The sequence below is a fragment of the Myotis lucifugus genome, unplaced genomic scaffold, assembly GCF_000147115.1.
Source record: "Myotis lucifugus unplaced genomic scaffold, Myoluc2.0 scaffold_632, whole genome shotgun sequence".
Lineage (NCBI taxonomy): Eukaryota > Metazoa > Chordata > Mammalia > Chiroptera > Vespertilionidae > Myotis > Myotis lucifugus.
Window position 1 is genome coordinate 124,492 of NW_005871680.1, and position 19,143 is coordinate 143,634.

General features: G+C 44.3%; 1 protein-coding gene across 1 annotated transcript in view; it reads left to right on the plus strand.

Annotated features, from left to right (window-relative positions):
* The first annotated feature begins 3,242 nt into the window (after positions 1–3,242).
* Positions 3,243–19,143, plus strand: part of LOC106694782 (ubiquitin-60S ribosomal protein L40-like) — a 66,708-nt gene continuing 50,807 nt past the window's right edge. The window contains exon 1 of the mRNA XM_023746170.1: positions 3,243–3,260. Within this exon, the coding sequence (XP_023601938.1) occupies positions 3,243–3,260 (18 nt within the window). The remainder of the gene's footprint in view (positions 3,261–19,143) is intronic.

The following is a 19,143-nucleotide window of genomic DNA, read 5'->3' on the forward strand; positions in this document are numbered from 1 at the left end:
ACCACAAAAATTTATATGGAAGTACAAAAAAAACCCCAACACACACACACACATACACACACACACACAAAAACAAAACAAAACAAAGAAAATAAAACCAAGCCAATAGCCACAGTGATCTTGAGAAAGAACAGCTAAGTTGGAGGAATCATGCTACCTGATAACAAACTATACTAAAAGACCATAGTAATAAATATAGCATGGTACTGGCATAAAACAGACATATAGATCATTGGAACAGAATAAAAAGCCCAGAAATAAACCCATACATTTATGGTAAATTAATATTTGACAAAGGACACAGAACATACAATGTGGTAAAGACAGTCCACTCAATAAATGCTATTGGGAAAATTGGACAAGTATGTAGAAAAATAAATGAATGCAGACTACCTTCTTACACCATATTGAAGAATAAACTCAGAATGGATTAAAGAATTGAAAGTAAGATTTGAAACCATAAAAATTCTAGAAGAAAATAAAGGCAATAAATTTTCATAGCAATATTTTTTATTCTGATATCTCTATTTGGGTAAGGGAAGCAAAAGAAAAACTAAACAAATGGGACTACATCAAACTAAAAAGTGATTGCACAGAAAAGGAAACCATCAACAAAATGAAAAGACAACCCATTGAATGGGAGAACATATTTGCCAAGGATACATCTGATAAGGGCTTAATATACAAAATTTGTGAAGAAGTTATAAAACTCAACATCATAAAAAAATCAATCCAATTTAAAAATGAGCAAAGAACCTAAACAGACACTTCTCCAATGAGGACCTGCAGATGAGTATTACACAAATAAAAAGATGCAGAGCATCACTAATCATTACAGAAATAGAAATTAAAATCACAGTGAGGTATCACCTCACATCTGTCAGAATGGCTATCATCAATAAATCAATAAACATCAAGTGCTGGTGAATATGTGGAGAAAAGGGAACTCTCCTGTACTCTTGGTGGGAATGCAGATTGGTGCAACCATTATGGAAAGCAGTATGAAGTTACCTCAAAAATTAAAAATAGAACTGCTTTATGACCTAGCATTTCCACTTCTGAGAATATAACTGCAGAAACCTGAAACACTGATCTGAAAGGATATAGTGCAGCATTATTTACATTAGCAAAGATTTCACAGCAGCCCAAGTGCCCAGCAGCAGATAAGTGGAGAAAAAGCAGTGGTACATTAACAGAACAGAATACTACTCACCCACACACACACACAAAGGAAACGAAGGAAATCTTAACTTTTGCAACAGCATGGATGGAGCTGGTGAGTATTATGCTAAGTGAAGTGAAGTAAGCCAGTCAGAGAAATACAAGTTCCTTATGGTTTCACTTATATGTGGAATCTAGTGAACAAAAGAAACTACAATCAAAATAGAAACAGGCTCATAGATATAGAAAACTGACTGACAGCTGTCAGAGGGGAGGGAGGTTGGGGGACTAGGTGAAAAAGGTGAAGGGATTAAGCAAAGAAAAAAACTCATAGACACAGACAGCAGTTTGGTGATTATCAGGGAGAAAGGGGTGTGGGGAGAAGAGGGTTTAGAAAGGATAAATTGTGATGGAAGGAGACCTGACCTGGGGGCAGGGGGGAGGGTGGTGAGACACAGAAATCAACATACAGATGATGTCTTATAGAACTGTATACCTGAAAGCTACATGATTTCATTACCAATCTCACCCCAATAAATTCAATTTAGAAAAATAGGCCATTGTGACACATGCTACAACCTGGATGGACCCTGCAGACGTGATGCTCAGTGAAGCAAGCCAGTCACAAAAGGACAAATATTGTGTGATTCCACTCACCTGAGGTCCCTAGAGCCATCAGAGTCATAGAGACAGAGGTAAGAGGGAGGGGACCAGGGATGGGGGAGTGGATGCAGAGTTGTTGTTTAGTGGGGACAGAGCTTCAGTTGGAGAAGATGAGAACAGTGATGGAGATGATGGTGGTGATGGCAGCACAACAATATGAATGTACTTAACACCACTGGACTGCGCCCTGAAAAATAGTTAAAATGGTAAATTTCATTGTGTATATTTTACTGTGATAAAGATATACCAAAAAAAAAAAATAGAAGGCACTGTCCTGGGTGCGGGAGAATTGCGTAGAGCTGTTCTCCATCTGCCCTACATGGGTGGTTGGGTCACTGTCAAAATCCTGGTTGTGAGATTTTTATAAGATATTATTGAGAGCCAAAACCGGTTTGGCTCAGTGGATGGAGCGTCGGCCTGCGGACTGAGGGGTCCCAGGGTCGAATCTGGTCAAGGGCATGTGCCTGCGTTGCGGGCGCGTCCCCAGTGGGGGATGTGCAGGAGGCAGCTGATCAATGTTTCTAGCTCTCTGTCTCTCTCCCTTCCTCTCTGTGAAAAATCAATACAAAATATATATTTTTTAAAAAAAAGATATTATTGAGAGAAACCGGGTCAGATTACATGGGCCACCTCTGCATTCTCTCTTACAAATAATGTCAATCTACAATTATATTTTTAAAAGGTTAAAAAATAAAAGGGGTGGCCCAGATTTGGTTGTCTTGCCCCAGAGAATCTGGTCCAAGCAGGTCCAGTTGGGGTCTGGGCTGAGTATAAGGAATTGCCCACGGGCACTGGTAGTCAGTGGGATTGAGGGCCACCATCCAGACCAGTGACCTCCACAGCTATGTTCTCATCCCGTCACAGAGCTTCCACAGCCTTTAAGACAGCTGCTGTGTCTCAGCCACTGCTAATGCGATCGATCCGGAGAACAGCTCCTTCACTGTACCACCTGGTTTCTTAAAGGAGCTTCAAACCTTTTAACCATCTCACACAACACAACAGAGGCAGCACAGTCCTCCCACAGTGACCCTGTGCTTCATTAAACCACATCCACCAAGTGACAAGGATGGGCCTTTTGTGCCATTCCAGGAACGCTGGGCCAGGGTCCCATCGACAGAGCAGATCCACTTCTCGGTGTCTTGGTTGGGTCCTGGGCCCAGGGCCCAGGAGTGACGCTACCCAAGAACAAGGATGAAGGAAGGGAGCATTGTCGTTGCAAGCATGTGCCTTTTAATCATCTACAGGTCTCAACTGCAGAAAAGATACTTATGCTCCGTTAAAGGTCAGGAAGGATAAATAATTTTTCTCTGTGTACTCGGCAGAGTGGTGCTCAAAATTAAGGTAAAAATAATACCTTGTCTTCATATGCTCTCTCCTTCCAGAGATGGCTCCAATTTGCCTGTCAACTTGACTGCGAGATGGAAGAAGGAATGCTGGTGAGTGAAATCAACACATCCCATTTTTAAGAGTTAACCCAGTGGTCGGCAAACTGCAGCTCGCGAGCCACATGAGGCTCTTTGGCCCCTTGAGTATGGCTCTTCCACAAAATACCACGTGCAGGCGCGCGCGTACAGTGCGATTGAAACTTCGTGGCCCATGTGCAGAAGTCGGTATTTTGTGGAAGAGCCACACTCAAGGGGCCAAAGAGCCGCATGTGGCTCTCGAGCCGCAGTTTGCCGACCACTGGGTTAAAAGAAGATGAGAGACGGAGTGTCACTCCTCAAAGGTCTGACACCTTACTCTGTGGTCCAGTCAGGGAGGTTCTAATTGTCCATCAAAGACTGTATCATTAGGGTAATAATGTGGGCTGTTGCCGGGAGCCGGTCCATCCTTGCTGCTTGACACAGTCGCTGCAGGAAAGAAACATCTGCACAGCATATGTTTCAATGGACCTGGCGTATATAGCATACTGTTCTTAATATGTTTGCTCCCTTTAGCGCCATGTGTTTTAACCAAGGTCACCTCTCCGAGAAAGGTTGTTTCCCCAGGTGGGGATCTTTCCCTGAGGTTAGGGAGGGGATACAACCCCTTAATTAAGTGCCAGGTGGGTAGTTAAGCTACATAATCTTTACTCCCTGCAATGGAGATAAGAAACGCCCCAACCTTTGTAATAGAAATTGACAGGATTAAAATCGGCTGGTATAAATACGGATGTAACAAGACAATAATCATCAGATCCTCAACACAACCTGATCAGATCTTCATCAGCTCCTCATCAGCTCCTCATCAGCTCCTCATCAGCTCCTCATCAGAACAACAGCTCCTCATCAGCTCCTCATCAGCTCCTCATCAGCTCCTCATCAGATCCTAACCAGATCCTAACCAGAACCTAGCCAGAGAACATGGCAAAAGATCCAGGACGCAGAACCTTGCTATAGAACTTGGCTGGGGAACCTAGACAGAACATGGCAGGAGAACCTGGATAGAACCTGGCAAGAGAACCTTGCAACAGAACCTGACTACAGAACCCACCGAGAGAACATGGCACCAGAACTTGGTTGGAGTTCCTAACCAGAACTTCGCTAGAGATCCTGACCAGAACTTCGCTGGAGTTCCTGGCTAGGCTGCTGATTAACTGAACACTGCCTCTGTGTCCTTCCTTCTTCGCCAACTCCGCCCACACCTTTGGGGACCCCTGGACCCGCTGGGATTGGACCCCAGCAGGCTGTCATGAAGAACTTTTCAGTGTCTGAACCCAATAAAATCTTGCTCCTTGTGGTCCATGATGTGGGCCAGGGAGCCACCAAAGCTCATCCTCTCCATACAGTGACTCAGGGCTCCAGGGCTCCTCTGGCTTGTGGATTCAGCTGGCAATGAGCACAGACCAATGGTGTAGAGGTTGGACAGAGGAGTGGTGTCAGGATGGCCTGGGAGGAGCCACTCATGGCTGTCCTTGCCTCTTGCCAGACCTGACTCACTTGGTGAGAGAGGCTCAGAAATGCAGAACAGCACAAACTCCTTGCATCTTGGCACATATGACAGCACATTCACTCTCTTGTTCCTGTACCTGTGCAGCCAGCCAACTCAGTCACCTTCAGAAAGAACATCCAGAGAGAATAATAAAATAAAAGTACCTCATGCCAATCCACATAGCTAGCACTTCAAAGTACTAAGAGTAAAAAAACTCACTGTCCATGCATTTCTACAGAAAGGTTACTTGCTGTCCAGACCCATTTTCTCCCTTCCTTTTCTTCTTCTCAAAAGAACCGAAGATATCATTCTGGAGCCACCGACATGGAGCGGGTCAATGGCTAGCTGTCCACCCAATGATGACAACCATGGTCTCAGAGAGAATAGTAACTGCGGACTCTAGAGAGAGCAGCAGTGGGCTGAGTGGGGAGAGAAGTGAGAACTTGACAAGTGACCAGAACGGTGGTGAGCTGATTTGTCTTGAAGGCAGTGAGTCTTAGCCCTGCTCTGTGAGCAGGACGGGAATGACTCAGAGGACTGGACCGGGGGCCTGTTGGAGCCAGAGTGGGGGCTGCCCTGGATCCTCCCCCTCTTCTTTCCTGGCCTGGCTCTAAAGCCATGGCCTGGGCATAGCCCTTCAAATGCTGAGGAAAAACCCATCTCTGGTGAGGACCTGGGAAAACAGGGCCCTGGACTCCAAAGTATTGGGGGGACTCCTGCTTATTTTTCTTATTTTTCTCTTGCCAGTTTTCCCCGAAAACTATCGTGTTATATGAAGCTTCCACACAGCTCATGGCGGGGGAGGAGTCTATGATTCTGAGAGAACCAGAGCTTCTAGCAGAAGGACCGGGAAGGTGGCTGAGATCCAGGGGTAGAGGAGCTATGGGTGAGCTGGACCCTCACAGAGCACATATCAGAGGCCAGCATAGGCTCTGCGAACACTGATGCTGAGGTCACCCCCAGAGCTTCCTAGACACAAGTGAGGTTTGAACTTGATAGACCCCACAGCCTTACTGTGTGGGCTCTCACCTCTGCCACTCAGTGGTGGGAAGACAGACTGTGGAGCTTGTCCAGTAGGGGCAGCACATCCATCACCAGCCTCATGTGAAGTCTGGAGGGAGAACGGAACTGCATGTGAACAGGCACAAGGGTCAAGTGCAAGAGGCCAGGGCAGTAGAGCCCCAGCTGCAGACCCACCACACCCTGCACTTTAGTTCCAAGTACAGCTCTTTTTTGCAATAGTAAGAAGTGTAGGTTTGACTTTGAAGAAAAAAGACCTCAAATTACATTAGAGATTTCAATTTTGGTTTGTCACATGTTCAATGGATGTTAGCTGAACCCAATGTGCTAATCATTTCACAGTGTAGGTAAATCAAACCATCGTGCTGTCTGCCTTAAACTTATACAGTGGTGTATATCAATTATTTCTCAATAAAGCTGGGAAAAATAAACAGTGCCTTAATAAATGGGGAAAAAGTGGTTATAGATGCAGTGAAATGCATACACAATAACTAAAGAAAACAAATCAAAATACACACATAACAAATAGTATCATCTTGCCCTGGAGGCATGCTCAGTGGTTGAGCATTGATGTATGAACCAGGAGGTCATGCATAGAGTCCCTGTCAGGGCACATACCCTGATTGTGGGCTCCAACCCCAGTAGGAGGTGTGTAGGATGCGGCTAATGAATGATTCTTTCTCATCATTGATGTTTTATCTCTCTCTCCCTCTCCCTTCCTCTCTGAAATCAATAGAAACTATATTTAAATAAATAAATAGTATCACCTCAAAAAGGTATTTGGATATATAAATTTTCCTAAGACAAACGGAAATACTTTGAAATGTTGACAGTGGTTAACCCTGGATAATGGAGAGAAGTGGTTTCTTTTACCTCATATATTTCTTGTAAATTTCTACTAATGATCCTGTATTATTTTGATAATGAGAACAAATCTTCTAAAAAAAACATTTAAATAACTATTTTTGGTTTAGAATGCATTTTGCATCCATGTTCAGTGACCATCCACTTATCTTTGAGAAACTTAAAAAGTGCTTTGGGTGTGAAATATCCTTTAAACTGCATTCTTGCACTCTAACAGCTCCTGAATGAGAACACTTGGCTTTGGAGATGCTGGGTCTGCTTGGAAAAAATAATGGGGCAGGGGCTGGGGCGCAGTAGGGGAAGGGGCAGATCAGGAACCCTGAAGAGAGGCTCCTAGGCAGGATGCCTCAGTATCCACAGCACAGGCTGTATTTGAAGAATTCCTCATTGGAAGGCTGATATCTACAGTAAAGGTTCAGATTTGATAAATTTTAGGCATGAGCCATAGCTAATTTTCTTTTAGAATGGTTTTTGCTGTTCTTATTGCAAATCTATATATATAAAAAGCTAATATGCTTAATGTCCAACCGTCTGACCAGTCACTATGATGCGCACTGACCACCAGGGGGAGATGCTCAATGATGGAAATGCCTTGACGTGAACTGGCAATATACAGAAAACCTGGAACCCACAAGTAACACTCAGCTTCCCCCAAGTGGGACACAGGCCCTGCCACCACCGTGAAGCGACACCCCACCAAATAGCAGCCAACACTGCCGAGACCCCATGGCGCAAAGCCCACAGCCCAGCCCAGCACAGAAATGATGGCTGTGGGCGCCAGGTAATGATGTCACATAGGGACACCCGGCTTCCTCTCCCTAGTGACTAGCCTCCTTGGAGTTTCTTCATCCCATTTGCTTTATAGCCAAGTGAAAACATTTTACAGTTTAACCAAATGTCTGTGAAACGTTTTCACGTGCCTCATCTCATTTCTCCTCACAGAAGTCCTGGGGTAGGTAGATAGGAGACTCGGTAGAATCCTATTTTCATCAATTAGCAGGAAAATGGAGATTTAGAATGTTTAGAAACTTGGCCCAGCTGAAAAGAAATAAGAAATGGTAGAACTTGAAAATGACTCCAGGTTTTCTCACTACACAGAATATAGTCAAACAGTGCTACAGTTAAATATTTCACCCTTTGTTCTCCCTGTATGATCTTCAATAATAATCTGCTTCGTATTGATATTTACTGCTGTGTTGTTGACAATATCCTGAAAGAAAAGCTGGGGTGCTTCACTGGGCTGGAAAAAGTTGAGCTAAATCAGAAAGCAGGTCTAATTAAGCAAGTTTATCAACATACAGTGGGGCCTTGACTTCCGAGTTTAATTCCTTCGGAGACTGAGCTCGTTAAGGAGCTCGTTAACTCAAATTACTCTGTCAACTCAAAGCAAAAAATCTGCGGAGAGACAGCTGGTATCTCAAAACACTCGTTAGTCGGGACACTCATAAGACAAGGCCCCACTGTATGCATAAAGCTCTCAGTGGTGCCAGTCATACCCATGTGTTTCAATCTGTCATTGTTGATCATGAGTTTGGTTGACTGTGATCAGAATGCACACTCTGATTTCAGGCCTGAGAAACAGCGATGGTCTATAATTGTAAATGTTTCCTGTGCACTTCAAGTGAACTAGTGCTCTCCATCTGTGGGGTGTGATTCTCTAAAAGTGTCAGGTCCAGTTGCTGAGAGCTAGTCTAAATCTCCTACACGCCATTGTTTTCTGCTTGTTGTTTTGAGATCAATCACCCTTTCAAGGTAGGATTTGGCAAATGCCTTGAGGGGAGATTGCAGGCAGATGTGGTGGCTACTTCCCTGTGGTTTCTGCCTCTCTGAGGTTCTGTTCCTCAAATGCCCAGCTGCTTGGGCACCTTGAATTTCAAACTCTGTTTCATCCTTTGTCCCGTGGAATGACCACTTCCTACTTGAACTTCATTCCTATGTGCTCTTCACTATAATCATGATCACCATACTTGGACATGATGAATGACCAATAAATGTTATTATTCCTTTTTAATAATCAGCCTCTCCCCTCCATGGAGGGCTCCCTGTTCCCTCTCCTCCATGCCCTGTCCCCTCCATGTAGGGTTCTGTCTCCTCCCTGCCCTTCTCCCTTAAAGTGGGCTTCCCTTTCCCCCCTGCCTGCCCCCTCAAAGTGAGGTTCCCTGTCCCCCTGCCTGCCCCCTCCATGGAGGGTACCTTCTCCTCCCTGCCCCTCCCCCTCAAAGTTGGGATCCCTGTCCCCCTGCCCTGCCTCCTCCATGGATAATTCTGACTACTCTCTGCCCTGCTCTCTCAAAGTGGGGTTCCCTTTACTCCTGCCCTCCCCCCTGCATGGAGGATTGCCTGTCCAACTGCCCTGTCCCCTCCATAGAGGGTTCCCTGTTTCCCCTCTCCTCCTTGCCCTGCCCCCTCTAATTGGGGTTCTCTTTCCTGCTGCCCTCCCCCTGCATGGAGGGTTTCCTGGGCCCACTATCTGGTCCTTCCCAGTGGGGTTCCCTGTCCCCCAGCTCTGACTCCTCTATGAAAGGTTCCCTGTCCACACTGTCCTGCCCCCTGCCTGGAGGGTCCCTTCTCCTAGACACACAATGTCAGGGCCTGGAATAAGCTCTGCCCCTGTCCATTCCCTTCCCTCAGCTCTCCTCTCCACCCTCCCCCACTCCCCCCCTCAATACATACACACATACACACACACACACACACACACACACACACACTCTGCTTGACCAGGTAGTTAACTTTCTGGGGACTACAGATCTGTCTTGTCCCCTGGCTTGAGACAAGTCCTGGAGAAGCAGGACCCCTCACTGTCTGGCTTAATAGACAGGGGGCCCTGCTGGGGTCTGGCTGGTACTCTGTCCCCAGCTGCCTCCTGTCAGTACAGCAGCCAGCACTCATCCAGGTCCAGGGAGCACACGCAACCTGCACCCGAATGACAGGGGACCAGCTGCCCACAGGGAAGGAGCCCACACTTGGGCTCTTGGTCTCGCACGGGGCTCTTGGTCCCAGGTGGCGGCTTGATGGAGCCTCACCACTCTCCTGCTTTCTCCCATTACCTGGGGCTCGCCAAGTCCCAATCCTTCGGGAAAGTGACTCCTTGGCTGCCCCCACAGAGCAAGGCCCAGAGAAACCCCAATCCTCCAAGTGTTTTAAATACCTGACAAGCCCAAGTTCACCCTTGGAATGAACCCTTCACGCCCACCACAGCCACCACCACGTGGGACACTCCAGGCCTGGCCCCTGGGAAGTGCCAGATAGGCTGGAACCTACACTCAGTTGCAAGGGGAGGGGGCGGAGGGAGGAGGTTTAACAGGGCTTTTAGGAGGGAGGAGCTGGGTAGGTGAGCAGGAGGGCACTCACCTTGGTGACATTGAGGAAGGTGGCCTGGCCCAGCACTGCCCCTCACTAGCTTCAGCTCCAGTTCCTCCCTCAGATTAGCAAGAGGATCCAGGCCACACGCGGGAGAGGAGCGCCTGCAGGATGGTGGCCTGGATTCCAGGCTGATGCACTTGGTCTGGCAGCGGGGCGGCATCCACACCAGCACGCCTAGGCCTCCAAAGGCTCCTCCAGCTCCTCTGCCCGCGGGACCCTGGCGGACTCGGGCGAGGCAGCGGCGCGAGCCAGGAAGCCCAGCGGGTCCTGTGACTCCAAGTCCCTCCAGGCTAGTCCCCCTCACCCACGTGGACGCCTGTGGCCAGATCTGCCAGGCTGGCCTGCCAGGCGCATTTGCCGCTGCAGCGCCACCTGGTGGCACCTCTGCGCAGTACCAGGAGGCCATCCTCCTCTGCTCAGTAGTGTGGGTTAACTCATCCACCCAGCATTGCTTACTGACAGTCTGTCCCTGCAGAATAATTTCAACACAGGACACTTCTGCGTTTTGACCAAGTCAGTGTCGAGAGCCAGAATTTTTCATGAGGTCACTGGTTTGGTCATCATGATGTAGAATATCTGATCTTTTGACTTCTTTTATTAAATGTTTTCTATTAAAGAAGGATATAATTTTTTGTAGATGTTAGAAAGGAGGGTATGTCATTATATTATGTGTATACCAGGCGGCAGCAATTTATAGTCAGTGGGTGAAATCTGGCCTATTGCCTGTTTATATATGTCCCATGAGATAACAATAATTTTTATTCACTTTTTAAAAGTTAGAAAACAATGAAAAGAATATTTTTGATACATAAACATAATATGAAATTAACATTTTGGTGTCCATAATTAATGTTTGGTGTCCATAATTACTGTTTGACTGGAAGGCAGACATGTACATTCATTTACATATTGTCTTTGGCTACTTTCATGTTACAATGGCCAATGTGAGTAGTTATGACCAAGATGGTATTGTCTACAGAGCCCAAACCATTTACTACCAAGGCCTTTACACAGCAAGTTTGCAGACCCTTGTCCTTCACAGAGTAGATGAAGGCCATGTGCGTTATTATTAGCTCTGTATTTGGGTTTCAAATGATTTTAAATGTCACATATTGCACATTTTAAAATCAACAAAATATGCCTAGCTAGTGTTGCTCAGTGGTTGAGCATCAACCAATGAACCAGGAAGTCACAGTGCTCTGAAACCCAGTCACTTGCCTGGGTTGCAGGCTCAATTCCCAGTGTGAGGTGTGCAGGAGGCAGTGGATCAATGATTCTCTCTCATCATTGATGTTTCTCTCTCTCTATCTCCCTTCCTCTCTGAAGTAAAAAAAATATTTAAAAAATAATAAATAAAATCAACAAAATATGGTAAATATTCACCAGTAAAGGAATACATACGTAGTTCTGAAATACTTATATGAATAAATATTTTTTCCTGCCCCAAGGCAAATTGGTGAGCTTTAAAAAAACATAAAACTCTTTTGGGTCTGTTAATAATTTCCAAAGAAAAGAGCAGCCAATGGTTGAATAAATAAACCAGTCTTGATGACAATTTAAGAACCACAGTAACAAATGTGTGCATATGTGTGCTTGTGTGTGTATGTGAACACACAATAGTGCAATCAACTTCTAATTAATCCTATTAATTTGAGAAGTACTATTCTGGCTGAATCTGTCCCTGTGTGTGCATTTCTCTATACACATATAATATTTCAGAGAAGAGTAAAAAATTTAGCTGATGTCCAGGGTTAAATTATGCTTTGTTAACAAAACATAAGTAATTCCTAAGAGTAATTTAGTAATTAACATCCATAATTTCAAAGGTGGAATGGGCTGCCTTAGGAGGTAGTGAGTTCCTGGTCACTAGAAGTGTTTGAGAAACAAGTGTGCAAGGACCTCTTGATGGAAATGTTTTGGTTGGAATCCTTTTACCCATTGTGGAGAATTGGAAGTGGTGAATTTTTAAGTCCCTTCTAATAGGAGAATCTATGATTCTATGACATAGAATCAGCAATAAGCCTTAAATGAGAGCACGGTGAAGTCAAGGTTACATCTTTAACACAGTTCATAGGACATACAACCAATGTGGATGGAAGCCTGAATCAGTTGGATTAGATGATTTCTGATACCCTCCCAGCACAAAGATGGAAGTTGATGAATTTAATTGCATCAGTCAGGCCTCTCCATGTACTGGGCATGACTTTCGGATTTATTATGAGAAACTGACTCATGCAATTGTGGAGACTGAGAAGTACCACTACTTGCCCTCTACAAGCTGCAAACTCTCTGGGTGGTGTGATTCAGTTGGAGTCAGGAGGCCCGAGAACAAGGGTTGCCAGTAGTGTAAATCCCAGTCCAAGGGTAGGAAAGACCCATGTCCCAACCAAAGCAGAGAGGCAGGAAGGAGGAGAAGGGGTGAATTCCTCCGTCCTCCACCTTTCCTTTTATTCAGGCCCTCAACAGATTAGAGGACACCCACATTGGGGAGGGCTATCTACTTTTTGGAGTCCATCAGTTCAAATGCTAATCGTATCCAGAAACACTCTCACGGACACACCCAGAAATAATATTTAATCTGGGCACCCTATGGCGCAGTCAATCTGACATGTAAATTAACCATCACATTAATGAGTGTCAGCCTCTGACAATAATGTATATGGGATGCATGACTTTCTTCTTCAAGGCTCTATTTCCAACCAGTGGAGCTCTTTCCTTTTGTATTCCATGCTCTTTAAACCTGTGAATTTTTGGTGGCACTTCTGATGGGAATAAGTTATATCCACAGTTACTTCACTGGTTACTTGCCTGTCCTTCAGCATTGAGTTGCCCTTGAATGGAATTATTTACCACCTCGACTACACAGTGTTATATGCTCCTAAGGAAAGTTCTCCCAGTTCCAGCCAATCCCAGTTCACCCTGGGCACTGGCTCCTTGCTATGCACCTCTTACGCTTTCTCACTGACAGGTGGACTCTTGTGTGGCTGGCTTGGCCCCGTCTGCTAGACATCACCCAAACAGTATGCATCTCTGCCTTAACAAAAAATGAATTTTACATGCTGCCTGAAATTTGGTGGCATGTGGGTGAAAGGTAAGAGAACCATTGTTGTAAATGTTTCTACGTTGTTGAACATCTGATGTTCAGCAATAAAACAGACCAGGTCATACTTTAATCTTCAGTGCTCAAGTCTGCCGGGAACCTTTAGCTGATGCTTCTGAAGCTCTGTGTGCTTTGTAAGAAGTCAGGCTTCTCTGTGTACGAGGTGTGATTTTCAGAAACTTTGCTGAAAATCAACAAAGGCTGGCAGCGTGTCTTCTCAGTATGGGCACCCTGATAAAACAGCCTATGACAATAAAGTCGGCAGTCAGTAACAAGAATCTTGGAGATGACCCAACATATGCAAACATTTTCCTGACTCTGTCTCCCAGATTCAGCTTTGCTCTTGAACTTCAGCTTTTAGGCATCCTGAAAGGGTCCTGCGTTCTACCTGGACCACACATACATGTGCATACTGCCTCATAAGCAATGCCCTGCACAGCTCCGGGGTGGAGGGAGCAGTGATGTTGATGGGAATGGAGCCCGGCTCACTAATTGTTGCTAGCTGCCTCTTATCACAAATCTTCGCCTTCCTTTCCTGTGCAAACCTGAGTCTGTGTAGTTTGCTTCAACACGTCATGGGTTCAGTTGAGACTTTTTAAGGGAGAAAGGCTCCTGTGATTTTTCATTCCACATCTCCACTTCCTCCCAACAGTTGGCAACACTCTTCTTCTCCCCCGCTCGCAAAGAATGCTGACCTCCACGTTTACAGAGAGCACAGTGGGGTTCAGCAAGTCTCCCAGCAGCTTTGATTTTAATTCAAGTGATGCGAACATCGAGGACTTCTCCAGAGGATATCTTACAAACTTCAAATTGCTATTGCCTTTCTGGGACATTAAAGAAAGTTTCTCGTGCCCCTAGGCTTCCCGGAGGACACTTCCAAACACCAAATTTGCTTTGACTTGAAGGATGATGACATGTATGGTAAGGAGCAGCGAGGAATAAAGATGTAGCAGGCTTGAAAATTCACTCACACTCCACTCAGATGTGCAATATCAAATAGTTTCTGTCCTTCCCAAAGCTGGTCTGATCTTCTTTCGACACCCCCTACTCGCCAATTAGCAATATCGAAGTCTCTTCCAATTTAAATGTTTTCATTTAAATTAAATATTTTATTTATTAGAAATCCAGTTTCTTTCTGGGGCTGACATCTTGTCCTCTGTAGGTAAAGGCTCATTCTCCATCCCAAGGTGGTTTCAGGGTGATTAAAGAGGCTTCTGTGTTTTTTAGTGGGAGAGAAAAAAAGGGGGGTGGCTATGTGGGATCCTGTTATTATTGCCTCTTTATCCTGATCATGGTTTTCATCTTCCCACCTTCACAACCTTATACCTTGGAATCCAATACATGTCATCCCAAGAGCCCTAGAGACCTAGAGAGCTGCCTTAGACCCCCAGGCTGGGTACCTTTAGCTTCCACTGTTGTCCCCTTGCTTTACCTGACTTTGGAAGTGACCATACAGGTGACTTCTTGAGGCTTGTAGCCTCTCCGGAGAATCCCCATGGAAGTGTGACAAGAAGTGAGTCTCTACTCTCTTGATGTTGTCAGCCTTCCCCTCAGTCTATCTACACTGCTGCCCTATTCTAGGACTTGAGAGGAAGGGTCAGGACCCACCTGGCTTCCCTTGTCCACCTGCCCCTTTGCCTTCTTTGTCCAGCCCCTCAGGCGAAAGCAGCCAGCTTTCCACTCCTCTGAGTCCCATCCTGATGGCATAGAGTAAATCTCTAGGATCTATTCCACCAGGTATGGCTCTTGATACACTAATGGGAGCTAAAGGAATTTAGAAAATCCCTTTCCTTCTCAACAATGCCAGGCTTTGAAGAGGATTTTCCTGCTTAAGAGGTCAAGAAAGTCAGCTTTGAGATTCAAAGTGATCAATGGTCTCTGTTCTAGGCAGTATCCCTGGGGCCAGAAGCCCCATGCCTCCACCTTGGCGGTGGAGGACTGCAGAGGAAGGTGATTTAAGAGGAAACCAAAAAGTTAGAAGTGTACTATTCGCAAAATATTATCCCTGTTACAGAAATATGATTCTGAGCTTCCAAGAAGCACAGTTAAACACTCCCTTTTAGGAAATGTCCATTTATATGATTTTCCTGTTTGAAGCATCCATAATTTTCGACTTCCTTCCTAAAACACTTTCCCCAGAGTCCTATGTACTTTGAAAGACTGTCTTTGAAGAATTTTATTCCACATTCTTTCTCTATTTTTCTGGTTAACAAACAACACTGAAGTAGCAATAAATGTTACCTCTACCAGTTGCTCTTTCTCTAACTACCCTAGAGTCTTCCCTCACTCTGCACTCCCTTCCCTTTCTCAGAAACTACCAAGTCACAAGGGCATTATACAGGACAGAATTACAATCCTTGTGGCTGGAAGTAGGATGGTTTGATAGTAACATGCTGGGTGGTTGCTGTGATAATTTCTAAGAAATAGCTGGCAACTCGGTTTTCATTAGGGGCATAACCTCTAATTCTTTGTATGTTGTCTCCACAGCAATGACCATGACTCCAAATAAAATGAACGTGGCACAGAGAGGAGTAAGTTTTCCTCATGCTTGTCAAAGCATGTCAGTGTTCTCCCACGAAATGTGGTACAATTCTCCTAATGCAATTAAGCAGCACCTTCTTTTACCATGAAAATGCACTTAGAAATGTCAGTCTGGCTTGTGGTCACCAGGCTGGGAAGAACTTACTGTGTTATAGAACTTGAAACCTGTCCTGATTATATGTTTTGCAACAAAACCCCAAAGTTCACATGAACTTTTCAACTGGTGAGTATGGCTGGGGGTTCATCATGGATTCACTTCACTTGGATTTGGGGGCAGAAGATTTTGATTCAATGTGCTTAGTAAGGTGCTTGTCATTTCTCTCCAACCTTCTGGGCAGCACTCTCATTCCTATTCTTTTGATCTGACAGGAAGCCACTTCTCCACAAACCTCTGTGGATTGGATGAACTCTTCATGACAGGCTTGAAGTAGAGAGCAGCTGGTCTCCGCTGATCCACAAGCCACCAGCCCTGCTCATAGGTTTCTCCCATGACTGGTTCAACCTGGGAGGCAATGACAGTTTTACCCTTCACTGTTCATGTGTGTGTGATAAGAGTCATAATTCCTTCGATGAGTATAGATATATAAGGGTTACTCAGCATGTTCATTTAATTCTCATAAGCACCTAGTAAGAGAGGTAATGGTGGTTAACACAGCCCTTCAAACCAATGTACATGCAGTGGCTTTGGAAATGGGACTTGTCTTGGGGATGTGATACAGTATAGCAGCTAATGATGCTAGTTTTAGAACATTCCTTCTAAGGCCATTTACATTTGTGGGGCCCAGTAAAAAATGAAAACATTATTCATTTTGACACTTGTTCTAAAAGCAGGGGAAAATGCCATTTAAAATGGTTCAGTGGCTGAGCGTCTATCTACGAACCAGGAGGTCATGGTTTGATTCCTGGTCTAGGCACATGCCTGGGTTGTGGGCTCAATCTCCAGTGTAGGGTATACAGGAGGCAGGTGATTGATGATTCTCTCTCATCATTGATGTATCTGTCTCTCTCTGTGATCAATAAAAATATAGATATCTTTAAAGTAATAAAATATAAAGCTTTTCCCCCCCTCTATGGTTTCTCTTTTGACTCATCGTGGTATTTTTTATTTTCTATTTAATGTCATTCTACATAAGGAGAAATTAAAATCTTAAATTATTAGCACACCTTTTACTATTCATTCAACTTTATGTTGTTGGATGCCAGTTTTAAATGTAACCATAAGAGTACTTAACTCATGCAATTAATCAAGTACTTAACTCCACAATTCATATTTTGTAGCTCACGCGTGTATTTATTATTACTAGAATAGTGAAGACATTGCACAAAACTAACTCATCTGTTTTATTTCACCTCCTGATATGAACATATTCTACCAATGCTTCCTACATTTGGCTAACTGCTGAGTAAGAAAGGACTAAAAAGAAATATCAATTTTATCTAAGTAATAATTATAGAACACTTCATCCAACAACGCAATACACATTCTTATTAAGCTCATATGGAACATTCACCAAGAGAGACCATATTCTGGGCTACAAGACACACTTTAACAAATATAAAAGAATAGAAATCATACAAAGTATGCTTTCAGGTCATAATGGAATTGAATGAGAAATAAATAACAGATAGATAGCAGGCATATTCTGAAATGTTTGGAAATTAAACAATACACTATTCACACATATGTCAAGGAAGCGGTCTCAAATAAAAAAAGAATTTTAAACTAAATAAAAATGCAACTTAAAGTTTGCAAGATTCAGCAAAAGCAGTACTTAAAGGGCAATTGATAGCTTTGAAAGCATCTATGTATAAAGAAGGATTTAATATCTCTCAAACTCTGGTTTACTTATCTAATTGGTATACCTGTTTCCAAAATATTGGGAAATATGGATTCTTTTCTAGGTAGCACAGTGAGAGAAGGAGAAGCCCTATCCAACAAGAAGGCTAGGAATACCTAGAAATTTGAGCTATGGTTCAGCCATCGTACAGTAAAGCACCTCAGTCAAAGAAGATGGTTTGCATCTTCAAAAGTGCATTGGTACCTTAGGCAGCTGGACATTGAGAGCACTGTCTAAGCTAGATTTTCAGGCCCACATCACAGAGCTATAACAGAGACCTCAAAAGTTCTTGAGGGTGGGTTAGGGGACAACTCAGAGACAATGGCCTCACAACCCATCTCCCCATCGTCCAGCCCAGGAGATCTGTTTATCCCTACAGGGAGGGCCTTTTCGATTTCTCCAACATAACTTCCAACTTCACCCAGTCAACATACCACATATTTTAACTTGGTGAAATTTTCTATTTATTCCAATTCTTACCCAGATAGTACCTGAAGCCCCTTGACTGCTTGGTGATCTCCTCGTGGACCTCAATTACCCTTTGAAAGCCTGCTGTGCCCAAGGATTTACATCCCCAAGATCTACTCTGTCCTCAAGTGCAGCTTTCCCTGGAACATAATGTGTTCTTACATGAAACCAGATACTTACTTGTATGAAACCAGAAATATACTCAGCAGCAGCCCCACCTCTATATCTCCCCCAAAGAATCCACATTTACCAAAAGGTGTGAGAGAGCAGAGCAGCCTGTATCAATGCACAGAAAGCATGACTAAGAGAGAGACGAGGGCATGGCACACTCATGCACCAATGGCAAACATGTCTAAATTGTGTAGTAATCCTTTTTCTGCCAGATCCCATTTAGGCTATTCAGCCCCTATTAGCCTATGTAGCTCCTAGATTCTCAAACCTAGTCCTCTTCACCCAGTGTCTACCTCTGCTGTTCCTTTTCTTCTCTGCCAAATTCCTTCTCTCCTCACAACATTTTTTATTTTTTTAAAATATATTTTATTGATTTTTTACAGAGAAGAAGGGAGAGAGAGATAGAGAGTTAGAAACATCGATGAGAGAGAAACATCGACCAGCTGCCTCCTGCACATCTCGCACTGGGGATGTGCCCGCAACCCAGGTACATGCCCTTGACCGGAATCGAACCTGGGACCTTTCAGTCTGCAGGCTGACGCTCTATCCACTGAGCCAAACCGGTTTCGGCCTCACAACATTTTTTAATTCTTTATTTTACACAGCAGTTGTGCTAGCCCACAACACACAAGACAAACATCTTGTTTAGGAAGTGGGCTTCTCATTAGCATAAATTCTAATGTGCACGACTGTGATTATGTTTAGCAATACATTTTTTTTTTGGTTTTCTGTGTGTGTGTTTTTAAATCACACTGATGGTTACTTCTTCTATGAAAAGTTAATGGTTTTACTTTTTAATTTTTCACCAACATTCCTATTGGTATCTTTTGGAATAAATATCTTTTGATAATGTTGTATATGTATTCATTTCCTCTCCCATACCAGCTAATCCTTGAGTAGTTACAACCACTACAGCTTCCCTTTTTTTAGCTTATAAACTGCTGAAATGAAGCCGTGTCATTTCCTTGCATTTCTTGCCTGTGTTCCCTCTGAGTCCGAGGAATCAGGCTTGGCCTCAGTCCTCTATCCTCTCCCTCCCAC